Below are 22290 nucleotides of genomic sequence, written 5' to 3'. Positions count from 1 at the left end.
AATACATATTGAGTGGGCAATCACCTGTGCATCCTCATTTGAGAGACACTTACAGAATTGGATTGAAACCTGGCCCTTCAATGCAATAAAAGGTCATCAATAGTCATCAATAAGTGCTTAATGAAGTGCTCCTCATGGCTACTGGTGAATTAATTTACTTACATTCAAGAAATTCTAAATTCCTGAATATTCATTTTTTTGATTCTAAGATTCCAGTTCTTTTGGAGGTCAAAACAAAATATGAATTACTATTCAAAACTACTGTTATGGAGTAGAAATATGTTCAACACACAAAGTCAGCCTTTACCCTAACATTTAAAGGTTTGTTGCATTCTTCATCCCCATTTTTATCTTCATATACTGTGTCACTTTTCCTCAAATAGGAAATAAAAATATTTAGACTTAATAGTTTTTAAAATTTCCAAAATCAAATTAATCATTTTTCTATGTAAAATCTTCTAGCACCATTACATATAAAACTAACTGAGCTCTGGTCTTTGAAAAGGTGGCAGACCTTACAGCTCTTCATTTTTGCCTTCCTTTCTCCTCTTCCCACCCTCCAACACTTAATCTCACTCCTCTGTGTAGTGGACTCTATGACATCTTGGCAGTGGAAAGCCTTGATCTGGGCCAAAGAATAAAGGAAGTATTTTGGAGTACTAAATTAGGGAGGTAGCTTCCTCTTACCGTTTTCCTTTTTCCTTTAGAAGGAAATAAAACATAGCCTATAAGTGATAAGACCTATAAGCAATAAGAAAACAGAAATCTAGACTTATCACTTGAATGTGACTCCCTTTCATGGTTTATTAAATGGATTTAGCTTAATTCTTTAAGTGCCATATTACTGGTCTGTTGCCAATTTTACTGTAATGAAAAAGGAGAAAAATCTACAAAATGATCCTTTAAAAGTAGTCATTTTACTGGGCTTATGATATTTCACTTAGGAAATGAATTTTTCAACAGAATGATGCTATCGTATGGAAACTTTCCTCTTTTGGGCTGTTTATTTTAATGCAACTCAGTGTATTTATTGATTGAACATTGTTATCCCTACAATGTTGCTTAAGAATCCATGTGAAATTAATTGACAGTGTTGATCTAGCTTTTAACATAGAGAGCCCATATTATCAAAGCTAGCGTTATTATAACTAGTCCCTTTTATCTTTTTATAGAGTGCAAAGATTAATTTAACTGACTTGCTGACAGATGGTGCTTTGGCTGATAATGGCTGGAAAGTCATTTCACTAGATTAGACTTGACCCTTATCAGGAAAACTGAATGAAGGGAAAAAATTAGAGATATTTGTGGATCATTGTATAATCGTCGGCAGCCGTCCGTCTTGAGAGACGATGGTGTAGCTTCTTAAGAGTCTATCTGCACCGCCGAGAATGGTTGTGCAGTCCGACTCGGGAGTGACACGGTATCTGTCTCCTCCCGTGTTGAATCGACATCTTGTGTTGACGCTGGAGTGTCCTCTCCAGTGAAGCTGAAGCTACAGAGCCTGGGCAGGGTGATATGGAGGGTCTGCTGTTGCCCATGCAGCAGACCCCCCCTCTCTTCGCAGCTGAAGGGTCCAAGGGAAAGACGGAGTCAATACAGCTTGGCTTCAGGTGCGCCGCAGGAGTTGCCGGTGTTGACTACAACGTCAAACCGCCTTAGGGACTCCGGCTCCGGATTTTCTGTCGGGGTTTACTCCCTTAGCCTTTCCCCTGAAGAGGTATGCCGCAAAGCAGCGGAGGTTTTTTGGAATCAGAGTTTTCCTTCTCTGATGTGCCCTGACTGGAAGATTGAACCAGCGACACTTAGCTCGCAGGCTAAGTTTGAAATTAGATTATATTTATGCAATTTTAAATGACATATTCTTAAAGTCAAATCATATTAAGTCCCTCAATATTGTAATTTTCAATTTATGGACAAAAATAAAAACCCTAAAAATAGTATTAGCATCTCTTCTAGTTAGTTGTATCATATGACTTTATTTTTTCCCAACAAATCATAATCTAAGCATATATGGCTAATTCTTTGAACACTGTTAATAATGTTTAAGAAATGTATAATGTTGAAAATACTAATGGAAAAATTAATAATATGCCTTTATTTCTTTAATAGAGATAAAAATTAATGTAAATTATATCCAATTGTTCACCTTAACTCAGGGAGAATTTAAGGAATATATAATTTTCTGTAATTAGCTGAAGGGAATAATCATTCCTTGGGTATCTCCAACCTTACAGCTGCTCATAAAAGATCTCCATTATTTTGCTGCTTTAAAATCAGCAAAAACTTCCTACATATGTTTAGGAATTGAGTTGCATCCACAGAGGTACCAGAATTGACTCTTGATCAGTCAATATTTTTGCCCTTACTATACCATCTTTTAAAAACTTTATAGTAATTTAGATAAGTGTGTGGAAAACATTTATTGTAAAATTAAAAGCGAAATCTTACAACCTAAGTATCCATTGACAGATGAATGGACCTATAAAATATTATATACAGTTTAACCTTAAAAAAGAAGGAAATCCTGCCATTTACAACAACTTGGACAATCTTGAGGATATTATACTAAAGGAAAAAAGTCAGGCAAAGAAAGACAAATACAGCAGTTCCCCTGAAACCACATAGTACTGAACCCTGTATATATTATGCTTATTTTCTATACATAAATACCTATGGTAAAGTTTAATTTATAAATTAGGCACAGTAAGAAATTAACCACAAAAACTAATAATAAAACAGAACAATTACAACAATATACTGTAGTAAAAGTCATGGGAATGTGGTCTCTCTCAAAATATCTTATGGCACTGTACTCACCTTTTCACTTAAAGGTAACACTTCATGAATTCTCTTTGGCCTATCTGAACTGGCAGCATCACTACTCCTGTACTTTGGGGCCAGTATTAAGTAAAATGAGGGTGACTTGAGCACAAGCACTGTGATAGCATGACAGTCAGTCTGATGACTGAGACAGCCATTAAGTGACTAATGGGCAGGAAGTATCTACAATGTGAATGATTCACATTCTGGGCAGGACAGAGTTGGCACAAGATTTTATCATTTTTAGACCACAGTTGACTGTGGGTAAGAGAAACCGTGGATAAGGGGGGACTACTGTATTATATGTTCTTACTTATATACGGAATCCAAAAACAGCCAAACTCATAGAAACAAAGAATAAAATGGTTGTTTTCAGGAGCTGGGCTGGGGGAAAAGAATGAGGAGTTCAGCTACCATAATGCAGTATATTTAGTGCCACATTATTTCACATTTTTGTGCTTTTTGATGATTTGGTAGTTTAAAATGGCCCCCAAGTGTAGCACTGAAGTGCTGTCTAGTGTTCCTATTTGCCACAATGTCACGACATGTCTTAGAGAGAAAATATATAAACTTTGTTCAGGCATGAGTTAAAGTGTTATTGACTATGATTAAAATGTTACTGAACCATCTATATATTAACTAATGTGTCTTTAAACAGAAACACACACAAAACAAGTTTATGTATTGATTAGTTAATGAAAATATGACCAGAGGTTTACAGAAACCTAACTCTGTATTTCCCCTAGGAGCAATGGTTCTGTATTTGTTAATTCAGTGCTTGTGGTGATTTTATAGAAAATACCTACTAAGAATAATGAGAATTGACTGTATTATATTTGTGTGTATGTATAATTTCAGAGAAGAATTTGAAAAACTTTCCAACTTATTTTATAAGATTACCATACCTGGAAAAAGACATGAAACCTGACAAAGATAAAATTTAAACGAGTCTCACCAAATGATCTTACTTATGATAATTTTGGTAGATTAGATTGATAATTATTCCTAGTCATTTACATCTTCCTTCCCTGTAAGAAGATCACATGTCCATTCTCATGTGATGTGCATTATCTCCCTGTGGCAGAAATATGATTCCTCGTTAATATCAAGCTTGGCCACATAAATGCTTTGATCAATGAAATGTATGATCATGTTTAGCAGTTCCCAGCAGAAGGTTCAGAGTTATTGCTGAATTTTATCAGCCCTTTTGCCATTTTTCCTCTAATAATATAAAATAGAAGGACTGCTCCCTCAGCTTGGATCCCAAGATGATGAAGACAATAGAGTGGAGCCACAGAACTGTAGTCAATATGTAATTTTTCAGGGAGAGAGGAAAAAACATTTGTTGTGTGTGCCTTGGACATATTGGAGAGGTTTGTTACCTTCACTTTACCTAGCAAAAGCTGGCTACTAAAAAGATACATGCAAATATCCTCTAAAAATGACAATAACTTTAATGAGACATTTATTTAACTCAATAAATTAAATTAAATGTAAAATATTTATTTAATAAATCCATGGTTTTACTGAACCATAATAAAAATGTCCATATAGGTTTTGTTCCAGAATTTGACAGTATGAAAATTATTAATACAGTATAGCTATAGATATAATAAAAGAACTATAACCCTGTAACTTAATCAAAAAAATACATTTGATTAAACTGAATAACAATTCAATATAAAAGTGATTAATAAACTTGGATTGAAACATACATCATTAATGTGATTAAAAATTATTTCAATTGTGAATTTTTACAGGTTTAATGTTAAGTAACTATTTAAAAATACCTGTCTCTTCTTACTGCTATTTTCAACATTGTTCTGGAAATTCTAGCTAATACCTTAAGGCAAAAAAAGTATAATAATAGTTTTAACTTTTGAAAAGTAAGAGACCAGATTATGTAACATGTTTCAGGAACTGGCTGGAACATAATTGGAATGAACAATAATAAAAATATGATTATATAGTCACATAATAGAAAATGAACCTGTAGTAATCAATTCTATTTATCTATAGCAACAATAGCATATTATTTAATTTAATGAAACAGCAAATACTATTTACAGTATTAGCAAAAATATAGTTTAGTTCTAAATATATAGATGGCTACTGTTAATTATACAAATGCATTTAAAAATTGACTGGAATATTTCAAATCTAAAAGTAATATAAGCCAATTTAGAAATTAACTACTATGAATGTACAGGTGTTTTATTTTCACAAACTTCTTCTTTTTAAAGAATAAATTATTTTTATATTGAGTTATGACTCTGCTTAATTCATCCTTCTTAAACAAATCAATACCACCTTGTAATTGCTCTTACTCCTCCTATGGTCAGCTTAATCATTGGCATAACTGCATCCTTAAAAGTAAGGTTTTCTGTTGGGCTAAGGAAGTGAGCTAACTTAAAACAACCATCCTGTGCCAAGAGATTTACATAGTCTCATTTAATCCTCACCATGTTTCAGAAAAGTAAGCAATACTATCCCCATTAACTTTTGAAGGTGTACAAAGTTCTCTTTTCTGTGTTTATGTTCCTGAAATATACTCTTCCTTCAACAGAATTAGCACAGGCATAGCGGTTATGTATACCACAAAAACGTGCAAGACTAAAAGAAATTTAGTTGTATCAATTAATTCTATCAGCTGTTAAAAATTTTCACTTATACATCACCAAATATTTATTATTTAGTTAACACTACCTGAATTAATTTATTTCAAAACTACTTATAATTTAAAAACTCATGTTTAAGTTTCATCTAAATACTGACGTTTCTTTCTTATAAGGGTATTCATAGTTCATTTGGGAGGCTTGAAAACTTCATTAACTTGTGCTAAACTGGTATATCTATCTATAACCATATACATATCTGGATCTATCTTTATAATATCTATAAATGTCTGAATATATATATTTATGTTTCTATGTTTTTATCTATATTACTTGAATTAGAATAATTTCTAATACATATGATAAGGGGTTAATATCCAAAATTTATAAAGAAGTTACATAACTCTACACCAAAAACAAACAAACAATCCAATTAAAAAATGGGCAAGGACCTGAATAGACACTTCTCCAAAGAGGACATACAGAGGGCCAATAGACACATGAAAAGATTCTCAACGTCCCTAATTATCAGAGAGGTGCAAATTAAAACCACAATGAGATATCATCTCACACCTGTTAGAAAGGCTATCATCAATAAATCAACAAACAGTAAGTGCTTGTGAGGATGCGGAGAAAGGGTAACCCTAGTGCACTGTTGGTGGGAATGTGGATTGGTGCAGCCACTGTGGAAAGCAGTATGGAGATCCCTCAAAAAATTAAAAATGGAATGCCTTATGACCCAGCAATTCCACTTCTGGGAATATGTCCAAAGAAGCCCAAAACACTAATCTGAAAGAATATATGCATCCCATATGTTCCATTGCAGCATGATTTACAGTAGCAAAGATGTGGAAGCAGCTCAAGTGTCCATCAGTAGATAAGTGGATAAAAAAGCTGTAGTGTATTTACATAATGGAATACTACTTGGCCATAAAAAGTAAAGTTTACCCTTTGGGATAGCATGGATGGACCTGGAGAATATTATAGAAAGTGAAATAAGCCAATCAGAAAAAAAAACATACCATATGATTTCACTTATATATAGAATCTAATGAACAAAGTAAAACTAACAAACAAAATAGGAACAGATTCATAGATAAAGAACAGACTGATACCTCTCATAAGGGAGGGGGTTGGGGAGCTTAGTGAGAAAGGTGAAAGGATTAAACAAAAAAAAAAAAAAAAGAAAGAAAAGAATCCCTTCATTGACACAGACAACAGCATGGTGATTACCAAAGGAGAAGAAGGGTGGTGGAAGATAAAAGAAGGTTAAGGGAGCATAAATGGTGATGGAAGGAGACTTAACTGGGAGTGGTGAACATACAATGTAAAGTACAAATGATATATTAATAGAATTGTACACCTGAAACCTATATAATTTTATTAGCATGTATTCAATGAACATTTCTTGATGGATACATTATTACTTCAGTTTTCAAATTTTTCCTCAGTAGGGAAAGCCATTGTCTAGAAATTATCCTTGATTGACACCCATATTTACAACACTCATGAGCAGAATGTTATCATTGAGCAGAATGGGATACATTCTCTGACATCTTGAAATGACAACTGCTGTTTAAATTCTTTAGTTGGTAGAGACAAGGAGAGTAAGCCAATCTTGTTTTCAGTGTGCAGCCATGGCAGATGTAAAATTGAGTTCATAAATCTTAAGAAAAAAAGGCTTACATAGAATTGCATATGATGCATTAATATTAAAAGGAAACTTCACATAAAAGATCTAGTTAAGAAGAATAATTGTTCCCATTTCTTATTTTGCCAAGATAATACTCCCATAACTTTCTTATCATCAATTGACAAACTCACTGGACATAACAAAAAATACCCAATTAACCAAAAGTATTTCACTGAACAACAGATATTCCAAATAAGCTACCCTAAGAAGGTCATTTTTTCCTAATTCTTTGAACATTATCCTTGAAATATTGAAAGGTTTCTGTTTCATGATTATGGGTACTCTAAAAAAAGGGGCCAACAACTCTTTTCAATTGTACCCATGCCTATTTTAACAGAATGTCATAGAGAAAACATCTTGCTTGATGAAGTAAATACTCTGCTCTATAGACTTTCCTACATCATTTGTAGTTTTAGAAAGCTTAATAATACTTTTCCTCCAAGACTTATTATACTAATTTTAGTGTCAGATATTTTTCTATAATTAACTCCAAATTTTAGGATTTATAGGTTCAGCTCGAGAAATATTTTAAATTGGGAATTTTCAACTCAATATATCTCAGTATATTTACCTCAGTTTAGCTTGTAATGCCTTTATTACATGTTAAAATAACTAAGAATCAAAAAAAGAATAACTTATAAATCCTTGTGAGCAAGCAGTGAAAATAATTTGTTTTTCTGGATGTTAGTAAGATGATATAAAATCTTAGAGTTGTTTTAATTTCCCTGGTACTTGTCAGTGAGTATAGAATTCCATCTTAGGTATTCTTGTCATTTTCTCCCATTACTATACCCTATGCTTAATCTTACCATAGCACAGTGGTAGAGTGTTTTGATGTCAGTCAGATAATGCTGCAATAACTGCATAACAAATTATTCCAAATTCAGTGGCTTAAAATAGTAAGTATAACTATCTCACTCACTTGACTTTGAATCAACTGTGGTTTGACTGATCCCATCTGGACTCACAGACTCTGCTTCAGTCTACTGGTGTGGTGAATTCAACTTCAGGCAATGAGTTAGACTGAAGTTTGCTCCATTTGAGTTTTAACCTCTGTCAATAACTATGAAGTGCCTGAGAGTTTATGTTACTTGACAGCTAACAAGTTACTTGCCACAGTTCCATTGATGCTGGCTGAAGACTTGAGACTCCTTGGATGGCGACAGAACTTATTTATTATTACTGCTATTATTATTTTATTGTATTTATTGATTTTTAGAGAGAGGAGCAGGGAGGAAGAAGAGAGAAACATCAATGTGTGGTTGCCTCTTGTGCACCCCCAACTATGGACCTGGCCTGCAACCCAGGCATGTGCCCTGACTGGGAATACACTAGTGGCCCTTTGGTTCACAGGCTGGTGCTCAACCCACTGAACTATACCAGTCAGGGCTATTGTATTTATTTTTATTGTTCATACCACAGCAGACAGCATGAGATTCATGTTTTCCTTGGTTTCTGTTGACCTCTAAACTCCACAGAGGTAATGTGGAGGTAGGTTTGGCTGGATGCTATGCACCTAATGGGTCTCCACACATGTGAGGAAATCTAAGTTTAGGAAATTAATATTTTAAAAGGAGGTTCCTAGCAAATTTTTCCAACCATTGCCCAGAAGGAGACATTATCTTTATTATTTTTTGTCAGGAGTCTTCCCTCTGTTTCAGAGGGAGATACAATCTCTAACTTCCAAAGTTGTTTGCTCTACAAACATCCAGGCAAAGACATTCCAAAACAAAGCTATTAATGCCTTTTGCTCAGAAGATAAGCAGAAATGCTGGGGAGTCATGAAAAATTGTTTCCAAGTATCTCTGTTGGACCAGTGCCTACCAGGGTACGTTCTCACATTAAATGGCATGTGCACATCTGCTAATATTTCACTATAAAGTAAGTCACCCCACTAAGTCAAGAGTCAGTGTGGAAGGCAGGTATATATCATCCCAAGTGAAAGAGAATTCCATTTCTAATAGAATATAGAAATTACTGAAGTTCTCCTTCAAGTTACTGCTAATTGTGGATACATTCTTGTTTTATTCACCACTGCACTGCTAAATTATTTCAGGAGGTGACTCATTTGTTTCTTTTGGTTTTCCATAGTGAATGAATAGCTATATCAGATGTTTGATTTGATTAATGTAGCTTCAAAGATTATCTAACATACATCTCTCTCTCTCTCTCTCTCTCTCTCTCTATATATATATATATATATATATGATGATTACTACTTCAATTGCTGTATACTACCAAAATAACATAAGAACGTAGTCCCTGAAGCTAAACTATCATGTTTTAATAGCAAGGCTTCCACTTATGTGGGAAAGTTACTCAGTCTTTATGTATCTCAATTTGTTTATCAGTAAAAGGGGTCTAAATGTAGCACCAATCTCATGGAGTAGTTATGAGCATCAATTGAATTAATACATGAAAAGCACTTAAAACAGGTCTAACACATATCACGTGCTATGACTATTGGGCATCATCATTACTAAGCATATAATTAAGAAAGTGACATGTATTAATTCTAATTCTAATAACCTATGAGTTTGTATTAGTCCCTTATTTTACATATAAAGTCAACTACTAAATATCAGAAATTAACTAAACGTTGTATCTCCTTCCACTACCAAGAAACTATTTTATGTAAGCTACAACTTTCATATCTATAGTAAATACATGTTCAAAAGAGAATCTTGAATATTTGTAAGCAGGAGCTAAATAGGTTTTCAATATTTCTGACAGCCTTGGTTCCCATGCCATACCCCCTCTCCCCTCCCACGCCCGCCTGCAGCTGCCTGCGAGTTCCCCATGATAATGGGGTACATCAACCTGAGCTCCGTTTGGCCTTGATGAGTCCTAGACTCACAGCTGCGAGACAATGACTGAATTCAATAGTTTTTTTTTTTTCCTTCCCCCTATAAAACAGCCCCTCCTTCCCTAGGACTCTGGAGTTGGGCCATTCGCAGCACAGCTGCCTCCCCGCTTGCTAATTCCCTCATTAAACTTTTTTTCTCTGCTTGCTGCCTCCTCGTGGATCTCTGAGCGACACCATTCTTACATTATGGTGCCGAAACCCGGGATTGGGACACTGGCTCAATCAGGACTCCTGGGTCAGACTTGGACCCGAGCTGGCCCAAATCCTTGGATCTGGAGTCACTCAGACCTCCATAGGTCGACAGCTCGAGGTTCCCCTCTGGCTTGCTGACCCCTTCTGCCTCCTTTTTCCTCCGACCCCTCCCCCAACTGCCATCTACTCCCATTCAATAGCGGCCCTCAGATTTATGGGTGAGTTCTCCGCCTCCCTTATCTCTGTGGTTGTTTCCTGGTCTAATCTGACACCATTCCAGGCAGTCTGGACCTAAATCTGAGCATTCAGTCAGAACCACTCTCTGAGTCCTTTGACTTCTTGGGGTCAGTCCAGACCCCTCTCCGGGTTCTGATAATCCCAGGGACGCCTGGAATAAATCAGCACCTGTCCTCTCGGCCTTTGGCGATCACTGGCCTTGGAAGATCTTCAAGCCCTGGATTCGGCTTTGGCTCTGGCTTGGGCTCTCTCTTTCTCATCTCTTAAAGCCTCCTCATAAAAATGTGGGAAGGCTGTGGGATCACTATCATTGATCATGGCCACAAACTCTAGGGCTTTCATCTTGCTGGTCTCAGCATGGGCTGTTGGACCCCACAGGAATTCAAAACATGGAGGATCACTGTTGGGCACTCGCTGGTACACCGGGTATTCTTCCTGTACCAAATCTTCGGTGATAAGCTGCCTGGGTTCCCCAAAAATGAAATGACACTTTCCATCATAGATGCCCATCTTATTCAGGAATTCCCAGGTCTGCCCCTCAGAGGCACGGTTGCCATTCAAGAAGATCATACTGAGGAGAGACATCAGAATGCCTTTTATGAGAAATCTCCAACATTTGCTTAGACTTCCATCACTGGTGTCATCTTGATTTTCGACGAGGGTGTAGAAATTTCCATTGGGCTTGACTTCTTTCAATTTTAGACCATAGACCAGATCCATGTACTCAGAGGCCTTGCCGAGAGTCTCAGAAAAGTCTTTCTTGTACCACTTGTGGACTATCTTCAGCATGTCTACCTTTTTAATTGGCTCCTTCATTCTATGCTGATTCAGCAGATACTCTACCAACTTACTAGCCTTCTGAGATAAAAGATTTAGGCCAGAGCTCTTTGTGAAAGTTGAGGCCCCAGAATAATTTTTACTTTTCTGAACGCGGCCTTTGGCTTTTCCAACAAATCTTTCACATGAAACACCTGCAGCAGCACTGGTGCTGGCTGGGACACTTGAAGGTGCCTGGAGAGGACCAGCACACTGGAGCTTGAGGGAGCATCCCCCAGAAGAGAAGAGGAGCGGCAAGCAGCGTCTTCTTCCTCTCCTGTAGTGGCCTTAGTGCTCTTAAGACTTTGGGTCTCAGCTCTGTTCTCACGGCGTTTCTCACGAGCATGCAGCTTACTCTTGTGGCCACGAGGCATAATGGCTCTTGTTCTTGTTCAGGACAGCAGACAGGAGTGTGGGCCAATGGACAGGTAATTTGGGCACCTGTTGGAGGGAACAATGAGATGAGTGAGCACCTTCAACAGGTAGGCTCCAACTTGTCACCATTAAATGATGACTGCAGGCTTTCTTGTGGGTGCTACTCTAGGAACCCAAAACTCCTGTTCTCAGGGTCAGTCTGTCTCATAGGAATCCCATAGAGGAAACAGGGAACCTTCACAGTTTTACGCCGCATGCTACCACTCCTGCCTCGATTTTACTCGTGACAGCAGGTGATGTCTGTAAGCTCCCTTTGTTCTGTAAGGTCCTCTGAGTTCACCTGCAGTATTATCATGTCAATTCTGGGCAGAGCCTGAGTACCTTCCTCTCTGCTACTCTGATGTTGACACCTCAACACTCACTGGCACCAAGGAAAAAAATCGGGGAAGCCTCAGTCCACCCGCGTATCAGAGGATCCCCACTGCTAAGAGTTTAGTAGGCTCCTTTGTTTCCTGAGTTCATGGGGATCCTCAGTTGTCAGTCAAATTCCTCACCTTGACACCTGTGGGGCCTGGCACCTCTCCCCTTTCTTTAACTGGTGGCTGGACCTACAGACTAAGGATCTCACCTCCCTTAGACCTGAAATAGAGAAATGAAGGGAAAGCTCAACCTGGAAGCCCTTTCCTGAGATTCCTTGGGCTGGTAGCAGAGTTGAGATGGGCGCTTTACTCAGGGTTGGTCGGTTCCCTGAGCCTTCTCTCGTATTCGTCAATTGGGTTCCTGGTAGAGAATTCCTCAAAGAAAAGAGCCAAGATCCCCAAGACCCAATATGAGGACATGAAGGTGCTTTTATCTGACAAAATATGGTCTACTAATAATTGCAAGCAGACAAGTGGTTCCACACAGGATAGCAATTCAAGCTCTAAATTTGACTGATGCTCGGGTCATGATTTATCTCTTTCTCTGCTAATCTGAGGCCACTCCCCTCACTTCCCTGTTTTCCTTGAATTTCGACTGATGGGCACTGCAGCTAGCATGGAAAATAGGGAGGATTCTCTGTGGGCCCTCTGGTATGGTGTGGCACATCACCACAGTCCGCAATGGTCTCCTAGAGAAAGCTGACATAACATGAAATCCTGCCGCCCATGACAGGAAGTTACCCGCTTTGACCTGATCGGTCCCCTCCCTCACATGGATGGGGAAGAAGTGAGTGGAATTCATATGGTGACCTGCCTAATCTCCCAGGCCTGTAAACAAGGCTGAGATTTCAGGTGGCTCCATACTTTTGGGGCATGGTCCCCCATCCTCTTCATTCTCACAACCCTGAATGCCCTTAGAGACTGGCTCCTCTCTTCTGAAGTGGGCTTCGTCCACTAAAACAAGGCCCTCACATCCTGACACCACTGCCAGAGAAAGTGAGGGGCCGGCTGGGCCTGCCAGCTCTGCCCAGGGCGCCTTTGCTGAGTTTGGGAGATGGCAGGTGGAGCCCTTGCCTCCCTTAGTTACCGCTAGAAGAGAGTTTACTTTGTGTTTTATCTATCTCCTCTGCCTGGCGCCTCCTAGAGTTGAGAGCAGGGTTGCTGTGCTGTGTGGCCCCCATTCTAGGTTAGAGGGGTGCTCTTAGGAACTCAGGGCTCCCATCTTGAAAGTAGTTCGGGCCTACATGGCGTAGGCCTGCTGAATCACCTATGCCCATACAGCAAGGAAGGCTTTACGAAGACATCCGGGGCCAAATTCAGTCTGATAGCTCTGCTGGGGCTGCTCAGAGCCGGACAGCAGGGTAGGGGGATAGAGGCGGCCCACCTTCGCTCTCGCAGGGCTGCACTCAGGTCCTCACCTTCACTTGAGGCCCGTCCTAGAATCCACCCTCAGTTCACTAATAAACACAACCTTTGCTCTAGATTAATTTTTCCCTTCTTGTAATCAGAACTTTTCAGGTGTCTCTAGGGCAGCTTTCACACAGGTAGTACAGTATTACTATTATTGTCTGTCCTGTACATGACATGCCCCGTCTTATTTCATTCATAACTGGAAATGTGTAGCTTTTGGCCATCTCTCACCCTCGCTTCTGGCAACCAACATCGGTTCTCCATATCTGAGTTCACTTGCATGTGCGTGTCATGTATTTTAAAGGTCCCACATACGGATGATACTATATAGTATTTGTCTTTTGCTGCAAGTTGCAAGAACACCCCTTGAATATTACTATATATTTCACTTACTATAATGTCCTCGAGTTCTTCGCGTGCTTTCCCAAATGGGAGGACTTCTTGTGTTTGTGGCTGACACATCGTGTGTGCGTTTGTGTGTGTGTGTGTGTGTGTGTGTTCGTAAGGTTGTGTATCACTTTTCCTTTATCCATTTATGCAGCAGCAGGCCGTAGGTTGTTTCCATGTCTTGGAGATAATATTGCAGTGAACATGGGGATAGAGAAATAGAAGTTCGTGTTCCTTACAAAAATACCCAATAGTGGTACTGCTGGAGTGTGACAGTTTAACTTTTAAGTCTTTAAGGAATATCTGCACAGTCTCCCACAGGGGCTACACCAATTTATATTTCCCTCGACTGATTCACTGGTAAATAAAGGCCACCCAGGTATATGAAGATTAAATTTACAAAAAGCAAAACTGGAGTAAGGCATACACATAACTGACCAACTTTTACCTTCTTCTCCCTAGGTTCTGATCCCATCTCTCTGAGTGTCGCTTTTCATGATCCCAATGTAATGGCACACTGTCTTCTTCAGGAAAACAAAAGGGATTTAAGGATTTTCAGCGTGCGTGTCGAGGAACAAAACTCTCGCCCTTAAATTGGATCCACAGCAGTCAGAGTGTGAGCCCTGTCGTTCATACACTTATACTCTGAACCTAAACAGACTTTGTGGTGATAGAACACTGCCGGAAAATTACCTCAAAATAGAAGTCAACAAGATGTCCGTGCACATCAGGAATACTGGTCAGTAGGAATTCCCATCACTATGTGAAGGCTCCACATCAGACCTCACTCAGGGTGACACAAGCGACTGGATGTGACCCCGGATCAGCCATTGATCTTCCAATGGGACTAAATACTGCTTAGCAATGAGACCTAAGTGCTATGCTATCTCCATCCCCTCTTTACTTTTCAGTTGCTCCTCAGGAAGCAGCGCATCTCACCCTCTTTGGTAATGTTAGCTTCTTCTACAATCTATAATTGCATGGACCCGTGTGTGGTCTTCTTTGCCTAAACATCCCCAATGCAAGCATGCAGACTTCCACAGAGCTCATGCTCCGTTGACGACTGTATGAAATAAAAGCCATGAACCGAGAGGCCTGATTCACTACCGTTTATATTATCAAACATTCTTGAAATACAGAAGCAAGTTCAGGTACGGAGCTTTACAATTCACATAACAATAGACTAAATGCAGTTAGCAAACAAGAAATGACCAACTTTATATATGTACCATATCCACTTTATGCATCCATCTACAGATGGTTATGTAGCTTGTATCCTTGTCATGGCTGTAACAGACCAGCTGGGTACAGCGCAGCTAACATAACAAAAAGTATTGTGATAAGCACATATGGTTCAAAGGGGTTGCAGAGCAATGGGCCCGAATACCTTCGAAGTTATATAAATATCTCATCACTATGTCGTAAACCTGAATCCAGATTAACATTCTATGCCAACAATAACTGAATAAACATTTATAACAAGTGACCAACTTTTACTTTATCTACCCTTCTGTATATCTACCTACTGTTCCCTATTAGGTCAGTGTAAACTTCTCTCACACCGCTGAAGACAGTCCTACCCTAAAGCCGCATTATCTTGTTCCGGATCACAAAAGTGACTGAAAGATTCCCAATTCGCGTTTCAAAACGGAAACTCCTACTGCTAACCTGACACACGGCAATAAATGTATGACCCATGCCACTCGTAAACTTACATTCTGAATCAAAAAAAAACATTCTGTCAAAAGCACATCTGCAAATGCATAACGCCCCACATAGGCAAGCTAACAAGAAATTTTGCATATTAAGAAACTATTTCACCGGCCTTTCCTTTCCCACCAGACTGAAGACTCCATCTCGATGTCACTCAGGGTGCGGGGAATGGCGGGATGTGGCTGTGGGGTGACCACCGGCCTTGGAACGACGGCCGCTCTTACGTTTGGCTTGGGCTCTGGCTTGGGCTCTGGCTTGAGCTCTTTCTTCCTCATCTTTCAAAGCCTCTTCATAAAGGCTTGGGAACGCAGTGAGCTCTTTTTCATTCATCTTGGCTATGAACTCCAGGATTTTCATCTTGCTGGTCTCAGCATGGGTTCTTGGACCCCACAGGTACTCGTAGCGTGGAGGATCTGTGTTGGGCACCCTCTGGTACACCAGGTATTCTTCCTGCAACAAAACTTCGTTGATTAGCTGCCTGGGCTCCCCAAAAATGAAGTGATGTGTTCCATCATAGACACCTATCATATTCAGGGAATCCCAGATCTCCTCCTCAGAGGCACGGCCCCCATTCAAGAGGATCACACTCAGAAGAGGCAACAGAATTCCTCTTACAGGAAATCTCCAGCCGGGGCTCAGATTCCCATAGCCAGTGTCATCTTGATCATCGACGAGGGTGTAGAAATTTCCATTGGGCTCGACTTCTTTCAATTTTAGGCCATAGGCCAGATGCATCAGCTCAGAGGCCTTGCTGAGAACCTCAGAATAGTTCTTCCTGTACCATTTGCGTACTATCTTCAGCATATCCGCCTTTTTAATGGGCTCCCCCAGTGTATACTGACACAGCAGGTACTGTACCAACTTACACGCCTTCTGACTTAGGAGATTTAGGGCAAAGTTCTCAGAGGAAGGTGAGGCCTGGGGGGAACTTCTACTTTTCTCAACATGGCTTTTGGCTTTTCTAGCAGATCTTCTGCGTGAAACACGTGCAGCGGCACTGGTGGTGTCTGGGGCACTCGAAGGTGCCTGGAGAGGTGCAGCACCAGTGGAGCCAGAGGGCGTGTCCCCCAGAACGGAAGAGGAGCAGCAAGCAGCGTCTTCTTCCTCCCCTGCAGCGGCCCCAGCATCCTTAAGACCTTGGGTCTCAGCTCTCTTCTGGCGGCGTTTCTCACGAGCACGCAGCTTACTCTTGTGACCACGAGGCATGATGGCTCTTGTTCAGGACAGCAGACAAGAGTGTGGGCCAATGGACAGGTGATTTGGGCACCTGTTGGAGTGAAGATGAGAGGAGTGAGCACATTCAACAGGTAAATTCAACCTTAGGTGTTTGTTTTTTGTTTTTTTGAAGGAAGCCTCTGTAGACTTCCTTGAGGGCATTACTCCAGAGACCCCCCCAAGGCTCCTGCTTCAGCTCAGTCCCCGGTTATGAATCCCATAGTGGAGCCAGAGAACCGTTACACAGAGTCTCAGGCTGCCTCTTACTAGCTGTGCTTTGATTTTATTCAAGTGACAGGAAGTGAATCAGCGTATCCCCCGTTGTTTGGCACGTGGGACCCCTCAGTTCACCTTTAGTATTATCATGTAAACTCTGGGCAGAGCCTGGGCGTCTGCCTCTCTATTACTCTGACGTGGACACCTCAACGCTCCCTGCGACCCAGAAGGAACTGGAGGGGAGCATCAGTCCCCCTTTGTATCTGGGGACGCCAGCGCTGAGAGCTTAGTGGTTCCACTGTTTCCTGAGCTCATGCGGATCCTCACCTGTCAGTCAAGCTCTTCACCTTGGCTCCTTGTGAGGAACTGGCACGTCTCCACTTTCTTTACTGGTGGCTGGACTTCCAGACTAAGGATCTCACCTCTCTTAGACCTGAAATAGAGAAATGAAGAGGAAGCTCAATCTGACAGTCCATCTCTGACATAACCTGGGCTGGCAGGTAAGGGTTGGGAGGGACTCCTTGAGGGCCGCTTTATTCAGGGTCGTTCGGTCGCCTCACCCCTCTCCCACATCCTCAGTGGGGCTCCTGATGGAGAACTGCACACAGTAGGATCTGGCCTCCCCGAGACCCAGTAAGAGGATATGAAGTTGGACTTAATGTCACCAAAGCACGTCCCCAAGTGTGTGGGCTGCTGCACGTAGGTTAAGGCCCTATGGTGGTTGGTTTCAAATGGAATCGCAATTCAAGTCTAAATTAGACTCCTGCCGGGGTTATAATTTCTCTCTCTCTCTTTGCTAAACTGTGGGGACTCCCCACACTGCCCTGTTCCCTTTAGGTGGTGACCAATGGGCCTGACATCTATCCTTCATGTCACCTAGCACGAGAAATAGGGAGCATTCTTTTGTCACCACGTTATGCTGTGGCACATCACCACAGTCCTGAACGGTTTCTCCGAGAAAGGTGGCGTAAATGAAACCCTGCCACCCATGACAGGTGGTTTGCCCCCTTTGACCTGATCGATCCCCTCCCTGGATGGCCTGGGAAGAAGTGAGCGCAACTCGTCGTGGCGAGAAGGTCAGTCTTCCTGACCTGAAAACAGGGCTGACGTGTCAGGGGGTCCCTACTTTCTTGGCACGTTCCCCCAAGCTCTTCAGTGCCACAACCCTCAATCCCCTTAGGGACTGGCTCCTCCTTTCTGAAGTGGGCCTAGTCCACTAAACCGAGGCCCTCACATCGCTGACACCACTGCCAGAGAAAAGGAGGGGCCGGCTGGGTCTGCCAGCTCTGCTCGGGGCGCCGTTGCTGAGTTTGGGAGTTAGCGGGTGCAGCCCTCCCTTAGCAGCCGCTAGAGAAGAGGATGCTTTGTGTTTTATCTGTCCCCTCTGCCCAGCGCCTCCTAGGGGTGAGGGCGGGGCTGCTGTGCTGTGCAGGCCCCTTTCCAGGATAGAGGGGGGCTCTTAAGCACCCCGGGCCCTCGTCCTGAGAACAGTTCGGACCTACAGGGCCGAGGCCTCCTGAATCGGCTACACCCGTAGAGCAAGGACAGCCTTCTCATGAACGCATTCGGGACGGATTCAGTCCGACGGCTCTTCTGGGGTCTCTCGGAGCCGGACGGCAGGGTGCGAGGATGGAAAGGGCCCACTCTCACTCTCGCAGGGCTGCACTCAGGTCCTCACCTTGAGTTTAGAGCCGCTGGAGGATCTACCCGCAGCCGGAAAGCAGCGCTCCGTGCCCGCCAGGAAAGGCCCCCTGCTCCAAAGCGGAAGTCGGTGGGTTCTATCTGGGAGGGCTGTCCAGGGCGCCTGAAAACTGAGTGCTGCGCGGGGCCCCATGGAACCCTATTGCTTAGGAGCCGCTAGGCCCTAGGGCCTCACCCAGGGTATCCACTGTTGCGTGTCCAGAGCCCGGGCTCCTCCCCCCTGTGAGCCCGGTGGGCCTGGCCGCACACCAAGTCCTCACTTTGCTGAGTTCCAGTGCGGCAGTTGGGGCGGACTGCTTCTTCTGTGCGCGCTGGGCCTTAGAGGCCTGCCCGGGGAGACGGGACCCCGTGAGGCTCCCACGGAGTGGCGGCGATCCCCTCCTTTAGCGCTGAGAGTCCTCGCTTTCCCTCGGTTGATTGCAAGGTCTTGTCTTTGCACAGCTGGCCTGGGATCCTAGTGTGCAAGGCCCTTCCCTCCCTGAGACCGCCCACGTGGAATGCGTGGACTCCTCAGTGGTAGCGCTGCTGAGTCTGTCAAGGCTAAGAAATTTCCTGGACACTACATGGCCTGTTGGCTTTTGCGGTGTCCCTTCTGGTTTTGGCACGTCCCCTCATAACACTCAGGACATTCACACAAATGGATTCCTGTTAGACACCCACTCATTCTCCTGCCAAACGGAAACCACACATAGTACATGGAGGACCTCATCTTACTCAGACTTCTTAGGCTCAATCTGCCTGACGTCTCTGCCAGGGGATTCCCAGGGATTCCCGACAGCAGAGGGGAGATTGTGAGACCTTTCATGCTGTGGGTGCTACCCTTAGTCCACTGAAGGGTCCGTACTTCGTCTGATGACCAGTCCTGTAACTTTGGCCTTTGCTTTCCTAACTCTGCTCATCTTTCATGAATGCCCCCACTTTCCTGAGAATTTCAAGTTCGAAATCGGAGTGATCTTGATAGGGTCATGATATTTCGTGCCCTCCAGGAACAGAGAACACAGGTGGGACTCTAGGACTTTAGTGTTTTGGCACGTAACTTCCTCTCTCTTCCTTACTAACGATGTTCACCATATCTGTTGTAGCCTCGGACTCCTTCGGATCTGAGATAACCCTCCTGAGCTTTTTGTTTGATCCCCGTATTTTGGGGTGATTGTTTCTTCAGCCCTGAGACACGGGAGTCCTCCAGTTCGGCTCCTGCATCTCGATTAAGTGCTTCCTGGAAAATGACACATGACAATCCCCCTATTGTAAATCTACAGTAAATGCGCCACTATTCCATGACTGATGCGAAACGGGGAAACCGCAGCACAAACCGGAGGCCAGGACACGTGCTGTGCTGTCAGAGAAAAGAAAGCTGATATATTATTTCTCCACACCAACCATACTTAACGAACATAGAAGGAGAGACTCAGTTATGTTTGAGCCCTGATTGACCTTTTCTTTTTCTTAAAAGCTTTATTTATTTATTTTTGGTGGAGGGGAAGTGAGGGTGAAAGACAGGGAGAGAAACGTAAATGTGCAACAGACATATTTATCGGATGCTTGTTGCAGGCACCTTACAAGGGACCTGGCCTGCATCCCGGGTGTGTCAGTTGACTGGGAATTGAGTCAAGGACTTTTGGGTATGGGAGACAATGCCCAACCCATTGAACCACACCTGTCAGGCCCGCATTGATCTTCTCTTGGTGTCTTATACTGCGTATGTGGATGATCATATTGTCACTAAGACTCATCTTTTCTCTCCTTTATTCATCTCTCTTAGCTTTTTGTATCCTTATTGTTCTAGTTTTGGAATCCAATTCAGTGTTTTGGTCACAAGGTTCTCCTTTTTCTCTCTTGAGGTAAACTTTGGACTAGTAGCCATATGTGAATAAATTGACTCACGATCAGCTGGAAGGAGTGCTCTAGTGTGGGCTTTGGACAGGTACAGTCCAGGGGATGTTGTCCCAGTCTTGTCACTTATGAACCCTGTGACCTCAGGTACGTTAGCAGGCTCAGTGAACCCAGGTTCTACATCTGAAGGGGTTTGTTAAGCCCTGTCTTTTAGAGCTGGTAGATTGTGGCTAATGTATATAAAGCATGTGGCAAAGTGTCTGGAATGCACTGATATTTTGCGAAATATCTGTGATGTCCATGGTTAGGATCATTTCAACCTCAGAAAATACCACTCACCTTAAAGCATTAAAAAAAAAAAAAAAAAAAATTTCCAGGGGATATGAGAGAATGTGTGCAATTTAGTATGCAGACCAGTAAATTCATCCAAAATTTTGTTTACCGGGAACTCTGAGTAAATTTCTTTCCATTAATTTATGTTTCGAGTATGAGGGAGTTTCTCCCTTTGAATATAACTCAGACCTGCTAGAATTTGTTCCAATGTCTGAATCTTTCTTCCCTCAGAGCTGACTTTTCCTACTAACCCCCCTTATCTCTGTTAATTTCACCATCACTTAAAATCTACAACTCTCTTGGACTTTGACAAATGATAGCAACAACACCACACACTCAAAAAGATTTGATTGCCATTCTTACAAAAAGGGTTCTGACACCCTACCATGGCCAAAGTGTGCTGACTCAGTGCCACCTGAGCTTCCAAACACAAATTACCACTATATTTCACAGAAACGCTCTGGAGATCATATGCATGAAACACCTACTCTGTACAATAGGGTAAACTGTACTGGACAGGAGCAAAGGATGCCTTCCATTGCTGTCCCAAGTGCTGCCTTCTCTCTGGTTTACTCATCATTACACAGTAACTGGTAAGGGGAGCTTTCGTTCTGCGAGTGTCTCACCTTTGATAGCCACTCTGTGAGGGTCTGGCCCCTGCTCACCGTTATTGCAGCCTCCTGTAGCCCACCCTGCTGTGAATGTCACATCACCTCTCATCTCACGACTTTCAGCTTCCCGTTCTCTAGCTTCCTTTCCTTACAGCCTCTTTAACTAGACCCCTGATCTGGAACCTCCCTCCCTGCTTCTGACCCCTAATTGTACTGGTCCTTTAAATCCTTTTGAATATGTCACCGCGCTTTCTACATGACAGCTGCTCTTAGACTCTAATTCCTATGGGCAGCGCAGGTAGGCTCTATTTTTCTGAGCATTCCTAGTAGTAGTCAGAAGCCTTTTAAACAGCACATGCTAAATTATGTCCCGACCTGTAAAGAGTGAGTGTACAAGAACTCAAACTTACTATGATTTAATTTCTTCTACATTCTTGAATAAGCTGAGCCAATCCAGGTCCATATACTGCAATTTCACAAAAAAAAAAAAAAAAAAAAAAAAAAAAACTGAATGGAATAAAACAAACCAAGGATTGATTACAGGTTGAATTTTTTCACATCTCATGATCACACAGACCTTACGGTGAAATAATTTCCTTTTTCACAAAAACCCATATTCCAATGTTATGGAATTACAGGAAATTATTCAAGGCTTTTCATTTCTTACATAACAGCAGAATTCCTATTTTTCAACCAGATAATCTCCAATAAATGTGTGATCCAATGCATTTATAAACTTAAGTTTTCAAGGTAGGTATTCCTCTAAATGAAATTAAGAACGCTTAAGATAGAAGAGAAGGTAAGATTCCAATTAACCCGTTCTGTACAGAAACACAGA

General features: G+C 41.9%; 2 protein-coding genes across 2 annotated transcripts; both read right to left on the bottom strand.

Annotated features, from left to right (window-relative positions):
• Nucleotides 1-10633: 10633 nt before the first annotated feature.
• On the bottom strand, nucleotides 10634-11613 carry LOC149991653 (melanoma-associated antigen B1-like). Its single transcript, XM_090264133.1, is given in 2 exon segments — nucleotides 10634-11451; nucleotides 11454-11613. Coding segments are annotated over 2 exon segments (978 nt in total).
• A 4080-nt stretch (nucleotides 11614-15693) lies between these two features.
• On the bottom strand, nucleotides 15694-16749 carry LOC149991652 (melanoma-associated antigen B4-like). Its single transcript, XM_090264132.1, has one exon. It carries the CDS (start codon nucleotides 16747-16749, stop codon nucleotides 15694-15696), a length of 1056 nt encoding a protein of 351 aa, XP_090120258.1.
• Between the last annotated feature and the right edge of the window lie 5541 nt (nucleotides 16750-22290).

The sequence above is a fragment of the Furipterus horrens genome, unplaced genomic scaffold (genome assembly GCF_987537825.1).
Source record: "Furipterus horrens unplaced genomic scaffold, mFurHor1.1.pri manual_scaffold_17, whole genome shotgun sequence".
NCBI lineage: Eukaryota > Metazoa > Chordata > Mammalia > Chiroptera > Furipteridae > Furipterus > Furipterus horrens.
The sequence above is the reverse complement of the archived record's forward strand: the minus strand, read 5'-3'. Positions and strand labels throughout refer to the sequence as shown.

Bases quoted from the DNA above. Each gene is read 5' to 3' on its own strand.
- LOC149991652 (XM_090264132.1), bottom strand. From the start codon at position 16,749: ATGCCTCGTGGTCACAAGAGTAAGCTGCGTGCTCGTGAGAAACGCCGC.